Below are 24,794 nucleotides of genomic sequence, written 5' to 3'. Positions count from 1 at the left end.
ATACAAAGTAATATCGCTTGGAATAAATAAAATTCACCAGCAACATTCCAATGAATAACCAATAAAGTTAATGAAGGACCACGTAACAACATAGCTTACATCAATAACTTGGTTACATTCATCCAAATGGTGGGAAGAACATTTATAACACTTGACTGAACTCTTTGATTGGCTAAGAACAGCTAATTTCATTATAAACCTGGCTAAGACCAAAGTGCCTTCTTTGGGCCACACTATGAAACAAGAGCAACATATGGTTGTTTCAGTGAAGTTGAATCCTCCAGCCATACAATTTAAAAATCATTCGTTTGGAAAAAAAAATGTTATAGCAAACATGTGATCAGGAGCACATATGAAGAAAACCAAGTGCTATTATTCCAATGAAAGTATGTAAAATACAATTGCCCTGTGACTCAGTATACGTTTAATATATTACGCCAGTTAAGTGACATAAAAATTGTATTGAAAATAAGTTGTTGAAAAGGAAAATACCTCTTAAAGATACATCTTTTTTTTGGGGGGGGAAGCATTATGAAAAGTGTGGGACTTATTTATAACCAGTTTGAATCTTAAATTCACAACAACATTTTCTAAATAAAGTTATTTTTGGAGCTTTTATAGTCCAGAAACAAAGGAAAAAAATAGTAAGGAACGACAGTGTAAATTACAGAGTTTGTGGGAAAGGCCTGTGCACGTGTTTGTTAAAGGCTCCGGACAGAAATTTTTTTTGTTTGCACAGAACTTGGAAGACTGACATTTTCAACTTGTTTGTCGAGGGTTTGATTTTAGCGGTTTAAATAATGATGGAGGGCAGGTTCCTGGCTCTGCTATTTTTGTAAGGCTGAATCTAGGGGTTGAAGGGATCGACATACCTTTACTCAGAACCAGAAATTTGAGAGCCGACTGATAGAAGATTTGAGGAGAAGGCTGTTTTTGGTTGCTGGGAGTTTAAATTAAGCTCTGTGTTTCTAAGTTTTTTTTTCTTTTGCATGCTTAAAATGAAAAACTGGTCAAGGGAAGGGTAGAGATTTTTTTTTTAAGTGGTTGTATTTAGAGCTTCTCCTTCTAGGCCTTATAATATAGAATATAGGTTTTAACTTCTCCACAGCACAGTGTGTTAGCAGTGATCAGTCTAAAAACACTAGATTTGAGAAAAGTGTGGGTCTTTGTAGGCAAATCTACATGAGCAAATTCTTAAGGGGCAATTATAGGAGTCAGTGGAGTGATATGCTCCACCTGTCGGATGTGGAAGATTAGGGAGCAGTTGACTGTCCTTGGAGATAATGTCTGCAGGAGGTGTGTTTGGATCTGTCTCATATCAGACTGCTTGGACCAGCTGGAGAGGCAGTTAGAGTCATTGAGGAGCATACAGGAAACACAGAGTGTGGTGATTAGTAGATTTGGAGAGGTGGTAACACTGCAGGTTCAGTCAAATAGATGGGTGACTGTCAAGAGAGATAGGAAGGTAGTTCAGGAGTCTCCTGTGCCTATTCCTCTCTCAAACCGTTGTACAAGTTTGGGTACTGATTAGGATAGTCTCTCAGAGGAAAATAGAAGTGGTAGCCAGATCTTGGAACCAACAATGAATCTTATGTTAAGCAGGGTTTGTCAAGGTTCAAAAGAGCAATTCTTATAAGGGACTCTTCTGTCAGGGGCACACACTGGAGTTTCTGCGGCCACGAGCGAGAATTTAGGGTAGGATGTTGCCTCCCTGGTGTCAGGGTCAAGGACGTCTCAAAGTGGTTGCAGCATATTGTCAAAGGGGAGAAAGAGAAGCCAGAAGTAGTAATACACAGTAGTAAGAATGACATAGTGAGGGAAAGGGTTGAGGCTTTGCAGAGTGAATAGGAAGTTAGGCATTAGGTTAAAAAGCAGAACCTCAAAAGGTAGCAATCTCTGAATTAGCCCCGGTGCCATGTGCTAGAGAGAGGAGGAATAAGAAAACAGGGCATATAAATCAATGGTTGAGGAGATGGTGAGTGGACTAGGATTCAAATTTTTGGATCATTGGGATCACTTCGGGGGCAGATCCACCTGAACTGGAAGGGAACCGATATCCTGGTGGGGAGATTTGCTAATTCCATTCAAGAGTCTTTAAAAAAACTAGGGAGATGGGGTGACGGGATCCTAAGTAGTAGCTGGAATAGAAAGGCAGATGACAATGGTTCTGAATTTTAAAAAAGCAAATTAATTAGAAAACATACATAAGAGCAAGTCAGAGAACGAAGTAACTCTGAGGAATAAAACTGAATTTATTTCAGCGCAAGGGGTCTTACAGTTAAGGCAGATGAACTCAGGGCATGTATGGAAACATGGGACTGGGACATCATAGTTTTTACAGAAACATGTCTTGTCGGGGGGGGAGGTGGAAACAGACTGGCAGCTTGACGTTCCAGGGTTTAGATGCTATAGGAAGGATAGAAAAGGAGACAAGAGAGGAGGGCAAGTGGCGTTGCTGATCAGGGAAAACATCCTCCCTAAGTACAGCAGTAATATTTCTGAGGGATCATCCAATGAAGCTATATGGGTGGAATGCAGAAATAAGAACGGAATGTTCAACTTGATAGGATTGTACTTATAGGCTCTGCAACAGTCAAAGGGACAGTGAGGAGCAAGTATGTAGAGCGATCTCAGATACATGTAAGAATAATAGGGTTGTAATAGTAGGGGACTTTAACTTTCCAAACACAGACTTGGGCTGCCATAGTGTTAAGGACTTTGATGGTGAGGAATTTGTTAAACGTGTTCAAGAAAATTTTCTTTAACGTGTAGATGTATCTATGAGAGAAGGAGCAAAATTTGACTTTCTCTTGGGAAATAAGGCAGAACAAGTGACTGAATTGTCAGAAGGGGAGCACTTTGGGACCAGTGATCATAATTCTATTAGTTTTATGATAGTTATGGATAAGGATAGGCCTTGTATAAAAGTTAAAGTTCCTAATTGCAGTAAAGCAAATTTTGATGGTTTGAGACAGGAACTTTCAAAAGTTGACTAAAGTAGACTGCTCACAGATGAAGGGAGGACTGTCAAGTAGCAGGCTTTCAAAAGTGAGATAAGAAGAGTTCTCAGGCAATATGTTCCTGTTAAGAGTGAAAGGTAAGACTGGTAAGAATAGGGAACAATGGATGAACGACTGATAACTGAATAAAAAAGAGGGGCTCTGGTCAAGAATACAAAGGAGTCATATATTAGGTAGCGAGAACTGGGATCAAGTGAATCTCTCGAGTATAAGGGGTGTAAGGGCATTCTTAAGAAGGAAATCAGGTGGGCAAAAAGGGGATATGAGATGACCTTATCTGCCAAGGCTAAGGATAATCTAAAGAGATTCTACAAGTACATTAAGAGCAAAACAGCAGCAAAGGGAGAGAATAGGGCCCCTAAAGATCAACATGTAGAACCACAGGACTTGGGAGAGATACTAAATTAATATTTCACATCAGTTTTTACTGTGAAGAAAGAGATGGAGGCTCGGGAACGCCGGGAAATGGATACTGATGTCTTAAAAATAGTCCACGTTGCAGAAGAGGAGGTGCTGGATGTCTTAAAAAATAACAAAGGTAGATAAATCTCTGAGACATGATCCAGCGCATTCCAGGACATTGTGGGAAGTTAGGGAAGACGACAGCGCTCCAAGCAGAGATCTTTGTATCATCTACAGCCACGGCAGAGGTGCCGGAGGACTGGAAGATGGCCGAAATGACGAGGGCACAGCGGTAGACATTGTCTATGTGGACTTTAGTAAAGCTTATGACAAGGTTTTGCATAATGGAATAATTAGTTAGATCTATTGGGATTCAGAGACAGCTTGTCAGTTGGATACAAAATTGGCTTGATGGTAGGAGACAGAGGGTGGTGGAGGAGAGTCATTTTTCAGACTTGAGGCCTGTTACCAGCACGGGTTCCACAGGACAGTTTTGCTTTAATTTATGCATGCAATTTCGATGAGAATTTAGGAGGCATGGTTAGTAAGGTTGTGGATGACACCAAATTTGTTGTCAACAGTAAAGAAGGTTATCTAAGATTACAAAGGAATCTTGATTATTTGGACCAATGGGCTGAGAAGTGGCAGATGGAGTTTAATTTGGATAAATGCGAGGTATTGCATTTTGCGAAAAGAAAGAAGGACAGGACTTATATAGTTAATGGTAGGGCCCTGTTGTTAAACAGAGAGATCTAGTGGCTCAGGTACATAATTCTTTGAAAGTTGCATCACACGTAGACAAGGCATTTAATACGCTTGCTTCATTGCTCAGGTCACTGAGTATATAAGTTGGGACGTCATGTTGCAGTTGAACAGGATGTTGGTGAGGCCACTTTTGAAGTGCTGTGTACAGTTCTGGTTGGACTGCTAAAGGAAGGATATCATTAAATTGGACAGGATTCAGAAAAGATTTAAAAGGATGTTGCCAGGACTGGACGGTTTGAGGTATAAGAGGAAGCAATTTTTTCCACTGGAGCGTAGGAGATTGAGGGGTGACCTTATAGAGATTTATAAAATCATGAGGGGCATAGATAAGGTGAATTACAGTATTTTCCCGAGGGTTGGGGGGTTCAAAACTAGAGGATATAATTTTAAGGTGACAGGATGAAGATTAAAAAGGGATCTGAGGGACATTTTTTTTTAGGCAGAGAATGTATGTGGAATGAACTGCCAGGGGAAGTGGTTGATGTAGATACAGCTACAATATTTAGAAGACATTTGATAGATACATGAATGGGAAACACAGGCAAATGGGACCAGTTTAGTTTGGGAAAATTGGTCACATGGATGAGTTAAACTGAAGGGCTTTTGTTTTAAAATTCATTTGTGGGATGTGGGCATCACTGGCTGGCCAGCATTTATTGCCCGTTCCTAGTTGCCCTCGAGGTGGTGGTAGTGAACTGCCTTCTTGAACCGCTGCTGTCTACCTGCTGTGGGTTGACCCACAATGCCATTAGGGAGGGAATTCCAGGATTTTGACCCAATGACAGTGAAGGAACAGCGATATACTTCCAAGTCAGGATGATGAGTGATTTGAAGGGGAGCTTGAAAGTTGTGGCATTCCCATATATCTGCTCCCCTTGTCCTTCTAGATGGAAGTGGTTGTAGGTTTGGAAGGTGCTGTCCGAGGATTGTTGGTGAATTTCTGCAATGCATCTCTTAGATAGTACACACTGCTGTTATTCAGCGTCAGTAGTAGAGGCAGTGGATGTAGTGCCAATCAAGCAGGCTGCTTTGTCCTAGATGGTGTCAAGCTTCTTGAATGTTGTTGCAGCTGCACTTATCCAGGCAAGTGGGGAGTATTCCATCACACTCCTTACTTGTGCCTTGTAGATGGCGAACAGGCTTTGAGGAGTCAGGAGGTGAGTTACTCGCCACAGTATCCCTAGCTTCTGACCTGCTCTTATAGCCTCTGTATTTATTTGGTGAGTCCAGTTGAGTTTCTGGTCAATGATAACCCCCCCAGGATGTTGATAGTGGGGGGGTTCAGTGATGGTAAAACCACTGAATTCCAAGGGCTGGTGGTTAGATTGTCTCCTATTCGTGATGGTCATAGCCTGGCATTTGTGTGGCACGAATGTTACTTGCCACTTCTCAGCCCAAGCCTGGATATTGTCCAGATCTTGTTGCATTTGTTTCCATGCTATGTGACTCAATGACACATAAGTTTGGTCTATTTATGTGAAGAAACTTATAATTAACTAGGTCAATCTTTTCACAACCATGAATTTAAACCAGTATTTATCAGAGAGTAAATGACTGAAGGCTTCCTGGATTGTTAATAGAAGTATGTTTACATAATGAAGTTCATTCATATTGTGGGGTTTATGACAGGAGGCAAAACGTCAAGCCATTAGCTTAGGAGAAGATAGGATGCGCAAGGTTTACTTTTAAAATTTAATGAAAAGTTTTTCAACTCAGTTCAAAAGTTGGAGTGGCACGGTGACTCAGTGGTTAGCACTTCTGCCTCACATCGCCAGGGACTGGGTTCAATTCTAGCCTCGAGCCATTGTCTGTGTGGAGTTGCAGGTTCCCCCGTTCTGCATGGATTTCATCTGGGTGCTCCTGTTTCTTCCCACAGTCCAAAGATGTCCAGATTAAGTGGAATGGTCATGCTAAATTGCCCATGTCCAGGGATGTGCAGGCTGGTTGAATTAGTCATAGGAAATGCAGGGGTTTTTTTTGGTGGTGGTGGTGGCGGCGGTGGCGGTGGTGGGGAGAAGAGGTGGTGGTGGAGGAGGGATGGTACAGACTCTATAGGTTGAGGGGTCTGCTTCCACACTGTGGGGATTCTATGAAAAGGTACCTGAAATTAGATATCAAGAATAGGTCCTTCAAGAAAAAGGAGTTTATTCAGACCACATAAGGGAATAAGTTACCTCAGTTGGGGAGGCGATGGCCTAGTGGTATTATCACTGGACTGTTGATCCAGAGACCCAGATAATGTTCTGGGGACCTAGGTTCGAATCCTGCCATGGCAGATGGTGAAATTTGAATTCAATAAATATCTGGAATTAAGAGTCTAATGATGATCACGAATCCATATTCGATTGTCGGGGAAAAACCCATCTGGTTCACTAATGTCCTTTAGGGAAGGAAACTGCCATCCTTACCTGGTCTGGTCTACATATGACTCCAGACCCACAAAAATATGGTTGACTCTTAACTGCCCTCTGGACAATCAAGGATGGGCAATAAATGCTGCCTAGCCAGTGATGCCCTTATCCCGTAAATGAACAAAGAAGAAAAAAAGTTGAAGGGTTTTAGTTTGGGACAACTTGCAGTCCAGGAATGTTTAGTCAGAAATCTGCAGCAGTTGTTCAAAACTGAGAAAGTCTAAGATCACTGCTCCATGAGTCAAAAAGAATCTTTGCAGCTCCAAGGATCTGAACTGAAAAGAAGCGATTAAGTCAACCTTAATAGGGAAGGAAAGTTTTTCTGAATCTTGATTAACTATAAAGTGAAGATGTTAGTGAGTAGATGGTATTTTCTTCTGCTGGATACTTGAAGTATGCAGGTAACTTGGTTTGTTTTTGTACTGTTTTCTTTTGGCTTTATTAAAACCAAATCTGCAGCGTGGCAAAATTATGTTTCAAAGAAAGACTGCCACGTTAAATTGAAAGAAAACAAATATGATATATCAAGCCAGGTTTCGTTTGGATCTGACTTTTCTAGTAGTAAAATCAGCTGGGATCATAATCATACATTTCTCCCTGAAATAAAGCACTTTTCATGTTGGATGCAATATGATGAAAAACTGAGAGGCAAATGTGTATCCAAATAAAGCAACAGCAAAAAAAAGACACTCAGCAGGTTGAAATCTTGGATGTACAGCCCTGACACTGCAATCAATAAGAAAGGTTCAGAGTTTATTTACAAAGGGAACTGAGAACTTATTTTTAAACTTAGCACAATCATGCCATCAAAGGCAACACGTAAAACATGACTTTAAATTGTAACCATTAGAATACAGAAAAAGCTACAGAATTTTATTCAAAATAAAAATATAACAAGTGAAGGTAACCTATATTCTGATATTCTTTTGAAGTCGACGTCATTTAAAAACGTAAATATACTGGTTAATGAGCTTGCTATGGGCTAATTACAGAATATTTACGTCCATTTTCAGAAATTAGTTGTTCTAATTTGATGGCATATAAGATTTAAACATATTAAGCATTCCAGTTACCATTGTAACAGCATGCAAATGCCTTAGAAGGCAATCTAAATTTGTGACTCTTCTTTCAGAAGGTACAAATGAATGAATATATATTGTGAATGAATATTTAGCTTGGAACTTAGCTATACAAAAATAACTGCAACCAAGTGTGAAATTATTTTGTAATAAAATACAAAGATTTGTTTCATTGCATACTTTACACACCCTGAAAAAGTGAAGTTATATTCAACACAACACTGTTTAATGTTTCTTACAATCATTTAATGCAAAATAGGAGTGCCATACAGCCCTCCCCAGAGTCTGGATCAGGAGAACAATCAAGATTTTTCCACAATCAGTTTTATAATTATGCAGTTCAATGAACGGTTGGCAGGTCACTGCAATTTTAAACTGTAAATCTCAAATAAAGCAGATCCCAATTGATCTACCCTGAGCTTCAAAGCCATGAATAATTCAATTTCCTTCACACAACATAGATGTTTTGATCCTCAAAAAGTGTGGACAACAAAATTAGGCCAGTTTTAGGCCAGAGTTTACATACAATTAAATCTTTGCCATTTTGCAAATATCATGGCAACCCAAGCAATACCCCACAATTTTAACAAGAAGTACAACATAACTCTGATCTTGCAAAATCAATGTTACAAACTAGGATCTTTCAAGAATCAGTATGTTTGGATTTGGAAGAATAGCTCATTAAAGAAATATAGTCATCTCCACGTTGCTCCTCTAATTTCTCAGTACTAATTATCAATTACTAATTATTGTTCTGTATGGGTTTCTTCAAGCTCAAAGTGTTCTAGCTCTGATGAGGATAGCCAGCTTTCAGACTCTATGTCATTCTAACTGCTTGCCTTCCCACCTAATTTTGCATCATCTGCAAACTTGGCGATAGCACATTCATTTTCCTCATCCCAATCATTAATATATATCGTAAATAATTGTGACTCCAGCACTGGTCTCTGTGGCACTCCGTTAGTTAATTGAAAATGCCTCGCTAATCCCAACTCTTCATCTTCTATCAATTTACCAATCTTCTAACCATGCTAATATACTACCCTCAACACCACTGGCTCTTACCTTATAAAGTAGCCTTACATACAGTATCTTATCAAACATCTTTTGGAAATCCAAATATATTACATCCACTGGTTCTCTTCACAACTGTACTTGGTTATATTATATATTTCTAAATGCTCCATTAGTAATTCTTTTTAATAGACTCTTGCATTTTACCAATGACAGATGTTAAGTTAATTGTCCTATAGTTAGCTGCTTGTGTCTCCTTCCCTTTTTGAATAAGGATGTTACCTTGATAGTTTTGTAAAGCACTGGGACTTTTCCCAATACTAAAGATCCTTGGAAGATTACTGCCAGTGTCCTGACGAAAGGTTTTGGCCCAAAACATTGACTTCCCTGCCCCTCGGATGTTGACTGACCTGCTATGCTTTTCCAGCTCCACATTTATTGACTATTACTGCCAGTGTATTCCCTCATTATTTCTGTAGCTACTTCACTTAAAATCTGAAGATGCAACACATCAGGTCCAGGGGACTTATCAACTTTGAGTCCCACTAATTTCCTAAGTACTCTTTCTCTAGTAACTGTCATCATGTATATTCTTCACACCTTCCCCCACCCCACCTTCTCTTGGTCCTTTTGATTATTTAGCATTTTTGGAATGCTACTAATTCCTCCACAGTGAAGACTGATACAAAGTATTTGTTCAACCCCTCTGCCGTTTCCTGATTCTTTATTATTATTTCCCCAGCCTCAATCTCTAAGGGGCCTATGTTTACTTTGGCCCCATTTCCTTTTTATACATTCAAAGAGTTCTTATTTTACATTTTTACATTACTTGCTAGTTTGCCCTCAGTTTATTTATCCAATTTTAATTACTTGTCAATTATCTTTTGTTGCCTTTTACAACTTTCCCATTCCTCTGGTTTATCAGTAAACTTTGCTATATTGTATTTCTTTTCTTTCTGTTTGATACCATCTTTAACTTCCTTGGTTAATTGTCATTGATTCATTCCTTCCTAGAATCTTCATTCCTCACTGGGATACATCTTTTCTGAGTAATGAAGTATATTGTTAAAAGTCTGCCATTGTTCTTTAACTGTCTTTCCTGTTAAAATCCTGCAGTCCACACCAACCAACTCTGCTCTCATCCCTATTAATTACCCTTATTTAAGTGCAGCACAGTTGTACGTGACCCAAGATTCTCACTCTCAAACTAAATGCTATATTCTACCATTTCATGGTCACTGATCCCTAAAAGAGACTCTTTTATTCTAAAATCATTTATTAAACCTGCCTCATCACCTATACCAGATCCAAAATAAGCTGATCTATAGTTGGACTGTTCGAGGAAAGTGTCCTTAATATATTTTATGAATGCTTTCTGATGGCTACCTTTGCCAATTTGACTTTCCCAATCTACATGAAGATTAAAGTAACCCATGATTAGTGCACTGCCTTTTTTGCTTGTCCTCATCATCTCCTGATTATTGCTTTCCTAAGGGCCTACAGACTACACCAACCAGTAGTTCTTCCCCTGGTTAGTCCTGACTTCCACCCGTATGGATTCCACAGTAACTAATCCGAGGTCACTTTATGCTGCCATACTTATTCTAAACTGTAATGAGAAAGCTACCTCATCATTCTACCAGCATGTCTGTCCTTATAAAAAGCCACATAACCCTGAATATTTAGTACCTAGCTTTGATATCCTTGCAACTATGTCACTGCAACAGGTTTAAGATCATTCCCATTAACCTCTATTTGTGCCATAAATTTGTTTATTTTGTTCCAAATATTAAGTGCATTTACATAAGGAGCTATCAATTTTGCCTTTTTTTAAACCTCTTGCTCCCCTTTTTCCCCAATTCCTGCTTCTTTATAATGTTTGAATATTCTCTCCCATCCTGTCTTCCTCCAAGTATCACTGCCAAAATAGTTTCCCAATAATGCCACTATGTTGTTTTGCTTTATAGGCCTACATTTCCCCTTCCCAAACCCTCACTCCCCTATTAATCTAAAATCCTCTCGACAGCCCTATATATTCGATTCTCCAGGGCACTGTCCCTGCATGGTTCAAGTGAACTTCTTCAACCAGAACAGCTTCCTTCTACCATAACACTGGTATCAGTATCCCATCAACTGGGACCCTTTCCTCCTATACTTTACTTACTTTATTTATCCACGTCCATGTTCAATATGCTAGTGCCTCAGGTAGTAATCTTGAGATTACTTTGGAGGTTCTGCACTTTACTTTAGCAACTAATTGCTTGAAACTTTTTAGTAGAACATCCTTTAGTCCTATCAATGTTGTTAGTACCAATGTGGATGACAACAACTGCACCTTTCTCCGCCCATTCCAGATTTGTCTCCAACTCTGACAGCAAGCAGGCAACATAGCCTTCAGGTTGTCTTCACTCCTGCAAAGAACACTATCTATCCCTCTAATTATACTGTCCCCTATCACTATGCTCTTGTTTCCTTCCCTCACTTGAATGCCTCCCTTTCCCACAGTGTTGTGGTCAGGTCATGATCAGTACAGTACCCCTCTTATTCTCATAGGTTACAAGAACCTCTTAACTTTTGAACAACTGAAGGGACTGAGGCTTCTCAAGAGTGCCCCTTGGTCCTCATACCTGCCTCACTTATAATCACACCCTCCTGTCCTTGATCACAGACCAAGTTTGAATTATCTAATTTAAGGTGTGTGACTGCTTCCTGAAGTAAATTCTTCAAGTAACCTTCACCCTCAGATATGTAAAGTAATGTCTGGAGCATAGATTCCAGATCCTTACCTTTGAAGTGCTCGTGTAGGGAGTAGTATATTTTCATTGATAAACTCGATGGACTGAAGTGCCTCCTCTGTAGTGTATGATTCTACATTATCATGCTATTTCACTTGGTTTTTCTCACCTACCTAACTTTCCTGAAAATGTTAGAAGTAGAATTTTTATTTGGAAAACACATTCCAAATTGCTTATCTATGATTCCTCTTCAAAAATATATGCAGCTGGTGATTAGGTTAGGATAGAATTGGGGTCAGCTGTGTCCTTCATACTAAACCGCAAACCAATAATCACCATTTAGACTGACTTAAAAAAGCTGTGCCAGCGTCTGGCAGCACGGCAGCTAAAGGAATGGTTAGCACTGCTGCCTCAGAGCACCAGGGACCCAAGTTCAATTTCACCCTCGGGCAACTGTGCAGGCTCCATACAGACATTCTCCTGTGTCTGCGTGGGTTTCTTCCAGGTGCTCCAGTTTACTCCCATTTTGCAGGTTAGGTGGACTAACCATGCTAACTTGCCCACAGGGTCTAGGAAACGCAGGTTAGGTGGATTAGCTGTGGGAAATGCAGGGTTACAGGGATAGGGTAAGAGGGTGGATATGGGTGGGATGCTCCTCGGACGGTAGGTGTGAACTCAATGGGCTGAACGGCCTGTTTCCACATTGCAGGGATTCTATGACATCTAAAACTTGCAAAACCTGACCTTGGCAAGAATGAAACTCTTCTGCAGAGAAGAAGATAACCATACAAGTAGGGTTTTTGTGGGTAAGAATGAGAAAAACACATACAAAGCCATGTAACAGTGGTTTCAAGTTTCTCCTTCCTATAATACAACAAATTCAAAGGCAGTGGAATCAATATAAAAGTATACAGTAAGAAAGGCTTTACCTCACCCTACATGCAGGATCTAAATCCTGATTTATCTTCCACCTACCATGACGTCTACCTAATTCTTTGATAAACTTGGACCAAGTTAATTTGTTCCTGAGTTTCTAGAGATCACATTTACTATTGACCATTTCCATAGGGCAACTCTTGAAGGAGCTAATGCTATTACATTTAGGTTGAGGCTTCCTAATCAACATCAGGTTTGAAGTCTCTTCCCTCAACTATTCTGAATACGCTGAATCAATTTTCAGATCTTTCATGGATATTATATATGCGTCACGTACCTTATTGACATGAAAACTGATTTATTGTCAATTTGTGTCACTAACATCTTCAAAATATATATAGCTGAAAAACAGCATTTTTCAGACTTTTTTTCTGAAATGCAATCACTTAAAGCTTCCCTATTTCTAACTCATTACAGCACTTACCTATCAAATAGAATATACTTGGAAGGGTAAATAGATGAATCGACATCTACAAAAGTGAATAATTTTTGGATTGGGCCTCTAATAATTTTTCCCTTATTTTGGAATTCCAGTACTTGAGATGTTATTTTCTGGTACTTACTCGTGGACTCTGTTGTCACCATACAAGTCACTCAATCCAAAGCTGACATAATGCCAGTGTTCTGGAACATCCTGTGTTGGGCTCCCTGGATTTCTATACATGCTGATGTAGTCCAGCGGATCTGGTCCTCCCAACCTTCAGAGAAAGAGAGAGAAGTCAGAATGGATTTTACTCACTGATTGCAAATGTGCTTGAGAAGGCACGGTATGGGGTGTTAAGAGGGAACAAATAAAACATGGCTTGGGGGCAGAGAGAAAAGACATTTAAAACAAGATTATGCTCAGTCAAGCAAATTTTTAAAAATTATTATTTTTAAGTCACTAAAATATTGCTGAGATAATTCCAATAAGTCTATTAAAGCCAAGTGCACCTTACAGCCAAGTTTGTGAAGTAGAAAAAATATGGTCCAAAAGTATTTAAGGGATTATACAATAATAGGACAAGGCAACCGTAATAAAATCAAATTCATGTGGATAAATTCTTTATCCAGTAACACCCAATGAAATGCCATTGTAAAATCAAAAGTCAGAAAAGAAATTTCCCATACTTAATTTTTGGTGCTGGTGGTACAGGGAGATTGCAGGGAAGCAATGTTGAATTGTTTTGGTTTCACAGGCCACTTACAGGCAAAACCTCTCGTGCCAGTCACAGTATCTCACTAGTTTATAAATGTAGTTAACTCCAACTAATAGACTTTGTTGTTCTGATTCAGGATATACTCCACCAATAAAACAGCTATATTAACCGCAGCGTTTCCCAAATCTGCAGGCCTAATTTCTAACAGGCCAAATAAGTGATCATAAAATAAATTAAAATATTATTCAGTAAATTTGCTCGTGGGCTCCAAAGGTCAAAGAACAATATATCATAGGACTTAGTGTGAGCATAAACCGCTTCAACAATCATAACTGAATAGCTTCAAGATTTAAGCAGCAGAATCTCAGGTGATGAGGGTGTCTAAGAACAGTGTTGTCACAGCAATATGCCATGATCACATTAAACTGATTTTTCCAGATGAATACAGAATATTCAGATGCAGCCTCAGCCCACAAATCAAATTCAGTCAACTAGCTATTTGAACTGGGCTGCTGAGGCTTAGTGAAACTTTTAGGTTCTTGCTCCAAACATATTTACTCCCTACTCCCGTATCCTATTCTCATTGCTATTATGCACAACAGTGTTCAGGTGGCATTAAGTGTGTCAGAAAGCTCATGACATTTTCAGGTTTACAATTCTTCTAACCCAGGTCCACTGTTTTTCTTTGCATCTGACTCTCATGGTCATTTATATTTACATTATATTGCATTACATTACAACTGAAATACAAATACGCAAAAGACTACAATTTCTGTCCCTATGATTTGAAAAATATAGAACAATCAATATCAGTGTAGTAGACTGCATGGCCATGTTAAAGGTTTTTTTTGTTATAAATCACTCATGGTACTTGGGTGGGCATTGCTGGTTGAGCCATTTACTGCCACTTTCTTGATGGTGGCTAGAGATGGGCAATCAGCTGCCTTTTTGAACCACTACAGTTCACATGCCATAAGTTGACCCACAATGCCCTTAGGGAGGGAATTCCAAGATTTTGACTCACTGACACTAAAAGGAACAATATATTTCCAAGTTGGGATGGTGAAAGACTTGGAGGTGATATCCCACATATCTGCTGTCCTTGACCCTCTAAACGGAGACAGTCGTGGGTTTGGAAGGTGTTATTTAAGAATCTTTGGAGATTTTCTGCAGTGCATCTTCTAAATAGTACATACTGCTGCTACTGAGCATTGGTGGAGGAAGGAGTGGACGCTTTTGGATGTGTTGTCGTTCAGCGGGCTGCTTTGTCCTGATGGTGTCAAGCTTCTTCAGTGTGACTGGAGATGCACCCATTCAGGCAAGTGGGGAGTATTCCATCATATTCCTGAACTGTGCCTTGTAAATGCTAGCAGACTTTGGGGATTCAGGGGAGTTACTCGTCACAGTACTCCTAGCCTCTGACCTGCTCTTGCAGCCACTGTGTTTATGTGGCGAGTCCAGTTGAGTTTCTGGTCCATGGTAACACCATTGAATGTAAAGGGTGCAGTGGTTAGATTGTCATTGCCTGACATTTGTGCTGTGCAATTGTTACTTGCCACTTCTCAGCCTAAGCCTGGAATGTGTCCAGATCTTCTTCCATTTTAAGATGGACTGCTTCAGTATTTGAGGAGTCACAAATGATGCTGAACATTGCACAATCATCGGTAAATATCCACACTTCTGACCTTATGATGGAGGCAAGATCACTGATGAAGCAGTTGAAGATGGTTAAACTTGGGACACTGCCCTGAGCAACTCCTGCAAAGATGCCCTGGAGCTGAGATAACTGACCCCCAACAACCACAACCATCTTCCTATGTGCCAAATATGGCTCCAACCAGCAGAAAGTTTGCCCCCAATACCCACTGATTTCAGTTTTGCTAGGGTTCCTTAATGCCACACCCAGTCGAATGCGGTCTCGACGTCAAGGGATGCCACTCTCACCTCACCTCTGGAATTCTGAGCTTTTGTCCATGTTTGGACCAAGGCTGTAATGAGATCAGGAGCTGACAGAACCCAAACTGGGAGTCAGTGATCAGGTTATTGCTGAGCAGATGCTGCTTGATAGCATTGTAGCTGACACCTTCCAACACATTACTGAGTAGACTGATGGGGCAGTAATTAGCCAGGTTGGATCTGTCCCACATTTTATGTACAGGAACTACCTGGTAAATTTTCCATATTGTCAGGTAGATGCCAGTGTTGTTACTGCACTGGAAGAGCTTGGTTAGGGGAGCAGCAAGTTCTAGAGCACAAGTCTTCAGTACTATTGCCAGAATGTTGTCAGGGCCCATAGCTTTTGAAGTATCCAACTGTCTCTTGATAATCACATAGAGTGAATCAAATTGGCTGAAGACTGGTATCAATACTGCTGGAGACCAATGGAGGAGGCCAAGATCGATCATCCACTTGGCACTTCCAGCTGAAGATTGCTGTGGATGCTTCAGCCTTATCTTTTATACTGTCGTTTTGGGCTCTTCCATCGAGGATGGCAATATTTGTGGAGGCGCCTCCTCCTGGGAGTTGTTTAATTGTCCACTTCCATTCACTAGTCATGTTTGTTAGCTTCATTAGGTTGACACCTCATTTTTAGGTGGCCTTGTACTGCTCCTGGCATGCCCTCCTGCACTTTCCATTAAACCAGGTTGTTTCCTTGGCTTGGTAGTAATGGTTGAGTGAGGGATATGCCAGGCCAAGAGGTTGCAGATTGTGGAGTACAATTCTGCTGCTGTTGACAGCCCACAGTTCCTCATGGATGCCCAGTCTTGCGTTGCTAGATCTGTTCAAGTCTGTCCCATTTAGCATGGGTGATAATGCCACACAACATGATGGAAGGTATTCTTAATGCGAAAGCAGGACTTCATCTTTACAAAGACTGTGTAGCAGTCACTTCCTGATACTGTTATGGATACATGCATCTACAGCCAGCAAATCGGTAAAGAAGAGGTCAAGTATGTGGTTTCCTCACCACCAGCTGCAGACCCAGTACAGCAGCTATGTCCTTTAGGACTTGACCATCTCGATCAGTCAGGACACTGAAATTGCCATCCAGAGTACCTTTTGCACCCTTGCCACCCTCAGTACTTCCTCCAAGTATTGTTCAACATGGAGGCTGAGGCAGGGCAGTATTCAGCAATCAGGTTTCCTTCCCTACGTTTAACCTGAGGCCACGAGACTTCACAAGGTTTGCAGTCAATGTTGAGGACTCACACGGCAACTCCCTCCTGACTGTATACACCATGTCGGTGGGACAGGACATGTCCACGGTGTTGTCTGGACTGATACCTGTAAGATGTGATTCCGTAAGTATGACTATGTCAGGCAGTCGCTTGACCTGTCTGTGTGACAGCTCTCCCAATTTTGGCACTACCTTTCAGGAGGCATTTGCAGGATCAACAGGCCTGTTTTTGTCGTTACCTTTGACTTTTCCAGTGCCTAGGTCAATACTCCAAGTGGTCAGTCCAGTTTCATTTCTTCATTGAAACTTCATGGCAATTGACACAACTGAGTGGCTTCCTAGGCCATTTCACAGGGCAGTTGAGAGTCAGTCAGTCACATTGCTGTGGCTCTGAAGTCACATGTAGGCCAGCCAAGGTGACGATGGCAGGTTGCTTTCCCTGAGGGACATCAGTGAGCCAGATGGGTTTTTCAACAATTGACAATGGTTTCATGGTCATCAGTAGATTCTTAATTCTTGACATTTTATATTGAATTCGAATTTGAATCTCGCCATGGCAAACAATTGAAGAGTCTCCAGAATATTAGCTAAGTTTCTGGATTAATAGTCTAGCAATAATACCACTAGGCCATCGCCTCCCATTAAGGCAGTGATCTATTTTCCCCCAGAGCTTCATTAATTATGAACGTAATTTTTCTAATTTTGCAAAAAAAATTAATTTTACAAACAGCTACTAAAATTGCAAACTTTTTCAACTTACTGAAAGGTTTTGTGTTGTTTTAAGACTAATGTGTATGAAAAGCAGTTTCTTGGCAATTTCACAAATTGTCAGAAGTAGGCTCAAGTTAATTTTTGATGATTTTATATTATACATAACCTCAAATGATCTTGTACCAACTAAAAGCCTCCTGCAATAACTATACTCATATTAAACATTTACTTTGGAGTCTTTAGCCAAAACTGAAAGTGGACTCAACATGCAAATGGCTAACAGTGGAAGTGGAATCTCAATTTTATTATGCTCCAATCAGTCCAGCATCCTACATTTACTACGTACGGAACACAAAACCTGTCCACTGATCCAGGTAGTTGGAACACCTGTTTTCGTGTCATCTGCAAACTTGGCTATACTATATTCAATCCATTCTGACACATATTCACTGATTTCATATTCTTTAGTGTTATGCGTTTGATTATTATGGAATATCTTATCGCAGACATTCTGAAAATTCGATAAATTATATCTACTGGACCATTATCCATGCTGTTACCTTCTCAAATATTCATTAAAGGAAAGCGAAGCATGATTGTACCTTTTCAAATCAATGTGATTATTCATAATTATGTATCTCATTTCCCAATGGTACCTTACCAACAATACCATTAAGAGAGACTTGAATGCGATCGGAGTATCTAGATCCCAGCAAGGCATTGAATATTCAACTGTTTTTCTCCCCCACCTCATCATCACCAGCCTCAGCTTTTGCAGTTGTCCAAAAGGCCTGAGATTCTTTCATCTGGATTGGATTAGACAGAAAGCTACAGGTGGATGAGCTAACTGATCTTGGCTACCAGAAGCCATTCAAGTGGGGAACAACAAGCAATGTCATGGTAGTACAGACAGTATAGTGAAACAGACTAACACTGTTCTCTGCAGCAGGATAAGCGTCTAGAAGGCTTTGCTGTCTGTCCAGTGCCAGGGTTTATGACATCTGCTCAGAGTTGGAGAGGAATCTATAGTGGCAGGGATAGGATCCATTCATGTAAGTATCAATGATATAGGTGGGATTAAAGAAATAGGTTCTTCATTCTCAGTATGAGGAGCTATGCACCAAATTAAGAAGGAAAACATCAAAGGTAATCATGATTACCTAAGCCACATGCCAATTAGCATAGGGCAAACAAGATTAGAAAAATTAATGTGTTGTTCAAAGATTAGTGAAGATCAGTTCATGGGGCACTGGCACCAGTACTAAGGAAAATAGGGACTATGCAGTTGGGACTGACTACACTTGAACCATGACAGGATAGTTTCCAACAAGCATCACAACTAGGGAAGAAAAGACAATTTAAAACTAAATAGTGGGGCAAAGAATCGATTAAATGAAGATGTAGTCAATCAAACAGTAGAGACAAAGAAAGAGAAGAAAGTATTAATATGGAAAATGATAGTTGCTGCAAGGATTGGAGAGTAGAAATTTAAAAATAATTCAACAGATAAGATGAGACGTTACTAAAATAATAAAAGAACAAAACTAAAGGCTCTGTATCTGAATGCACATAGCATTTCAAATAAAACAATTGAAAATGCATGAGGACATCCTAATAGTCACTACAAAGACTTGGCTCGAGGATGACATCGATTGAGACCTGAATATTGAAGGATACATTACATTTAAAAGAGACAATAAGCTAGGTGCTCTATTAATTAATAACGGTATTAACAAAATAGAGACAGCTGACCTAAATTAAGGAAATCAGAAAGTAGAAGTGGTTTGGGTAGAGACAAGAAATGATAAAGTCAAGAGGTCATTTCTGGGTTTGGGCAGGAGGGTTACAGGCTCTCAAACACTAACGACATGGTAAGATGGAGTAAGATAAAGAAAATGATAGAAATTTGTCAGAAAGGTATAGCAATAATCATGGGGGATTTTAATCTACATATAGACTGGACAGCATAGAAACATAGAAAATAGGAGAAAGGTAAACCATTCATCCCTTTGAGCCTCTCTGCCATGCAACATAATCATGGCTAATCATCCAACTCAGTACCGTGTTTTCATTTTTTCCCCCATATCCTTGGATCCCTCTAGTCCCAAGAACTATATCTACACCTTTCTTGAAAGGCCTTAACAGTTTCCTGTGGTAAAGAATTCTACAGATTCAACACTCTCTAGGTGAAGAAATTTCTCCTCATGTGTGTTCTACAAGGCCTACACCTCATCTTTAGACTGTAACCCCTGGTTTTAGACTCTCCAATCATCGAGAACATCTTTCCTGCACCTAACCTATCTAATCCTGTTAGAATTTCATAGGTTTCTACGAGATTTCCTCTTCGTTCTTCTAAACTCAAGCAAATATAGTTCCAAATAATCCAGTATCTCCTCATACATCATTCCCAGCATCCCAGGAAACAGTCTGGAAAATCCTCTTTGCACTCCCTCAACACACATCGTTTGTCAGATACGGAGATCAAAACTGCACACAATTAACAAGTCAGAGAAGTACTGGTAGCCTGGATGGTGAGTTCAGAGAATATTTGGAGGATAGTTTTATTTTTAAGAACAGCACAATCTGGAGCAAACAAGAGAGCAGGGTGTTCTTGACCTGACGTTGTTCAATAAGATGGAATTAATTATTGATCTTGCAGGAAGGGATACACTCAGTACCAAAACATATTTGAATGTTGCATTCATTTTATGGGAGAGAACAGCAAGTCCAAGAGTAGCATTTTAAACTTAAATGAAAGCAGAACCAGACTAAAATGAAATAAAACAAAAGGTTAAGGGTTTGCTCAATACAGATGCAGTTGCAGATATTTAACAGGATATTTCAGAATACAAAGAACAGATAAATTCAAACGAGAAAGAAAAATTACAAAAGGACATCCACCACTTCTAATTAAACAAAACGTGAAAGATTTTATTAAACAAAGAAAAATCATATACTTCTGCAAATATTGAAGGCAGGTTAAAATATTGGACAGAATATAAATAAACTTCAAAAGTAGTAAGGGAAAAAGGAGTTGGAGAGAAAGCTAGCTAAATACAAATGCAGATAGCAACAGATTCTGTGGACATTATGAAAAGAAAATAATTACTTAGTGTTGGTCCTATAGTGTGTGTGTGTCTTGGAAATTAATAATAGAAAATAAGGCGATGGCAGATGAATTGAACAGGAATTTTGCATCATAGAGTCACACAGCAAAGAAACAGACCTTTCGGTCTAACTAGTCCATGCCAAACATAATCCCAAACTAAATTTGTCCCACCTGCCAACTCCTGGCCCATACCTCTCCAATCTTTATTCATATATCCATCCAAATGTCTTTTAAACATTGTAACTGTACCCGCACCCACCGCTTCATCAGGAAGTTCATTTCACACGGGAACCACCTTCTGTGTTAAAAAAATTTGCCTCATGTCTTTTTTAAACCTCCCTCCTCTCACCTTAGAGATGTGTCCCCAGTCTTGAAATTCCCCAACTTAGGGAAAAGACAACTACCATCAACTCTATCTATATCTCTCATTAGGTTGTAGACTTGTTCGCCAAGCCAGTGAGTTTGATTGCAGACGTTTCGTCTTCAACAGAGGCGCACTGGCCATGTTACCTTGCAGATATTTTGTCACTCTGCTATCAAACACAACGGCTCGGCGAGCAAGTCTACAACATCATCCACAACCCGAGTTACAAATCTTCTCAAAGACTTTAAATAGACATTTCTTTATTTTATAAACTTCTATCAGGTCACTTCTCAACCTCCTAAACTCCAGTGAAAAAAAAGTCCCACCCTATCCAGCCTTTCCTTATTACTCAAACCTTCCATACCTCGTAATATCCTGGTAAATATCTCCTGAACCCTCTCCAGATTGATAATATCCTTCCTATAACTGGGCGATCAGAACTGGACACAGTATTCCAGAAGAAGCCTCACCAACGTCCTGTACAATCTCAACATAATGTCCCAACTCCTATACTCTAAGGACCAAGCAATGAAGGCATGTGTGCCAAACACCTTTTTAACGATCCTGTCTATATGTGACGCAACTTTAAAGAATTATGTATCTGGACTCCTAGGTCCTCCTGTTCTACAACACTACCCAAGGCCCTACTATTAATTGTATAAGTCCTACCCTTGTCTGTTGCACCAAAATGCAACACTTTGTATTTATTCATTTTTCAGCCCATTGACCCATTTGATAAAGACCCCTTCGTAATCTTCAGAAAGCCTTCTTCACTGCCTACAACGCCAACAATTTTGGTGTCATCCACAAACTTACTAACCATCCCTACTATATTCTCAGCCAAATCTTTTATATAAATGACAAACAAAACAGGACCCATAACCGACCCCTGCAGAACACCGCTGGTCACAGGCCTCCAGTCCAAAAAGCAACGTTCCACCATTATTCTCTGTCTCCTTCCGTTAAGCCAATTATATATCCAATTGGCAAGCTCACTCAGAATCCCATGTGACCTAACTTTACTAATTAGTTTACCATGCAGAACCTTGTCAAAGGCTTTACTAAAATCCAAATAAACGTCTACTGCTCTGTCAACCTTTTTAGTAACTTCCTCAAAAAACTCAGTCAAGTTTGTGAGACATGATTTTCCTTGCACAAAACCGTGCTGATTATGCCTAATCAATTTTTGCCTCTCTAAATGTCCATAAATCCTATCTTTTATAATCGCCTCCAACAATTTACCTACAACCGAAGTCAGACTCACAGGTCTACAGTTCCCCAGTTTCTCCTTGCAACCCGTCTTAAACAAAGGTACAACATTAGCCACCCTCCTGCCATCAGGCACCTCACCCATAGTTATAGATGATGCAAATATTTCTACAAGGAGTCTTGAAACAGGAAAGAAGAGGGACTTGAAAAAGTTATATTCACTGGGGAATTTGTGGATCTCTACAAATTTCTTCCTCACCAGTTATTATGCAGTCATTGTTTTCCATAAAATCTAATAGAATTCATGATCTGTGCTATATCTGGTAGTTAGGCCTTGAGGTTAGAGAAAAAGGACACTAAAGATAAAGACAAAGACAAAGCAGATACCAACAATAAGAAGAAAGTCAGATAGAAAACAAATTTAAGACAACAAGGTGCAGGGCTGGATGAACACAGCAGGCCAAGCAGCATCATAGGAGCAGAGAGGCTGACGTTTCGGGCCTAGACCCTTCATCAGAAAAATGCTGATCTATTGTCATTTCTCAAAGCAAAAATAAGGCATCTTGATGCGCCCAGGATGCAACAGAATAGTAAATATAATTAAATAGAATAATGCATATGTTAAAGAAAAATTTAAAAGTATGACTAGCTACATTAGAATTAAGAAAAAGGGTTAAAATAGAGAAAAGTGTGGAACTCATAAGTAGTTTTGTAACCAATCCAAGTAACTTAGATAGCAGAGAATTCTTGATTATACTCCAGTTTTGAAATGCACTCGAGTCATGACTGTTAAAACTATTCATATAATAAGATTCAAAGCCAAGTAAAGCACTCCAGATGATTTCAATATATCTCATCAACACCTAAAACTTGTTGGATTCCCCAATTGCTGTTGCTGTTCCCTTCAACTGAGGAAAGCATCAGCGGTTTTCCACATCTTAACTTGAGATTTGATGCAAAGGTTCCATCCCATGCCTTCCTCAGAAAAAAAAACCTGCAACTTATTGAAATACAATAATTTTAATCACAATCTTTGTCAATCATTTCAAAAGAACTATCCTGACTTTAATTTCTCAATATGTTCTTCTTTCAGTTTCCTTCTGCATTTGCCAAGCTACCTTCTCCTCAAATCCATGATGACACCATCAAGTAGTACTTTTTTTTCTGTGCCTGAATTGTGCTTGCAGGTGCACTGATACAGAGGATGACTGGACAGTCCTGTGAGGACAGATTGGGTCAACGGGTCTGTATTCATGAGAGTTTAGAAGAAAGAAACGGGATCTGATTGAAATGTATAAAATTCCAGCAGGGCTGGACAGACTAACTGCTGGGAAGATGTTTTCCCTGGCTGGGGAGCCTAGAACCAGCGATAACAGTCTCTGAATACAGGACAGACCGTTTAAAACATAGATAAGAAAATATTTCTATACTCAAAGGTAGTGAACCAGCAAAATTCACTAGCACAAAAGGCTGTGAATGTCAGGTCACTGAATAAATTCAAGAAATAGATAGTTTTTTTTTACATTTTAAAGCCATAAAAAGGGCATAGGTACAAAGCCAGAGTATGGAATTGAGATAGAGAATCAGCCTGATCATATTGAATAGCAGAGTGGGCTTGAAGGGCCAAATGGTCTACTCCTGATCCTTGTTTCAATGTTTCTGTGCAACAATTAATTTTTGAGAATCTTGACTTTGTAGACTGATTGAAGTTTGTTTGCTCTAATTTCATTTTTCTTTAAGTTCATTTGTAGCTCTCAGAGTCAGAAAGTGTCTTCCTTCTGTCTGGTTGATATCTAGCTGACTCGATTGAGAGAGAGAATGTCTTTACCTGTGATACTGGGGTAACTAGAGAATAATTCTTCAACTGTGACCTTCACAACACATTTGAACTAGGCAGGTCCACTCAAAAGGTTTCAGTCTGTCTCATCCATTTGAGTAGTGTTGAAAGGGAAAAACAATAACAGTTGTGTCTGCAGTTTAGGACATAATCCACAGGGGTTGGCTTGCTATTGTGCAGGAAGATGCATGAGTCCCTTGGTATCTTTCACACTGACAAGAGATCTCAGCCCATTCTGTTATGACTTGCCTCTCCCTATTTACATTTTGGCTGCGCCAGCCCTCTTCCAAAAAAGAAAGAGACACGTTTTGGCATTACATATCAAGAACATCCAAAGTACTTTGGGACTGTGACTCATGGTCATGATGACCACTTGGATTCTGTGGCCAGCAGGGACTGAGCAGTGCCAGCCATTTTTAAACTCACACCTGCCTACAGACTTTCAAGTGGGTCTCTGCACTGAAACTTAGCTATTCAAGCACCCTCTACAGGGCAGACTGAACGGAACAATAAATATTTGACTGATCAAGATTTCTTACTGAGGAACCCTATGCAAAAAATTGGACGCGTGTTTTTGTGTGCTAAATGTGCAAAATACAGGGACACATGTCGGATGCCAAATTGGGTGACATTAGCTTTTATGCAGTAAAACGCAACAATAAAAAGCTATTATCATACAGTGATGTTCATGTAATGACAAGTGCATTACAGGAACTGAAATGCAACATGAAATATGCCGATGAGGCATGTAAAAATGAAAGACTGACTTTGATGTAGTGTTTATAAGCCAAGGAAGTATATTTTGGAGTGGTGAACAACACTATTTCTGAAGAGGGATCAAAATGTCAACTTTCCCGCTCCTCTGATGCTGCCTGGCCTGCTGTG

General features: G+C 39.8%; 1 protein-coding gene across 1 annotated transcript in view; it reads right to left on the bottom strand.

The window, feature by feature from the left end:
- sufu (suppressor of fused homolog (Drosophila)) overlaps positions 1–24,794 on the bottom strand; it is a 112,064-nt gene that overhangs the window by 77,731 nt on the left and 9,539 nt on the right. The window contains exon 2 of the mRNA XM_048609228.1: positions 12,926–13,060. Within this exon, the coding sequence (XP_048465185.1) occupies positions 12,926–13,060 (135 nt within the window). The remainder of the gene's footprint in view (positions 1–12,925; positions 13,061–24,794) is intronic.

Source organism: Rhincodon typus, chromosome 20 (genome assembly GCF_021869965.1).
Source record: "Rhincodon typus isolate 14 chromosome 20, sRhiTyp1.1, whole genome shotgun sequence".
NCBI lineage: Eukaryota > Metazoa > Chordata > Chondrichthyes > Orectolobiformes > Rhincodontidae > Rhincodon > Rhincodon typus.
Note: the sequence above shows the minus strand (reverse complement) of the source record. Positions and strands in the feature narration are given on the sequence as shown.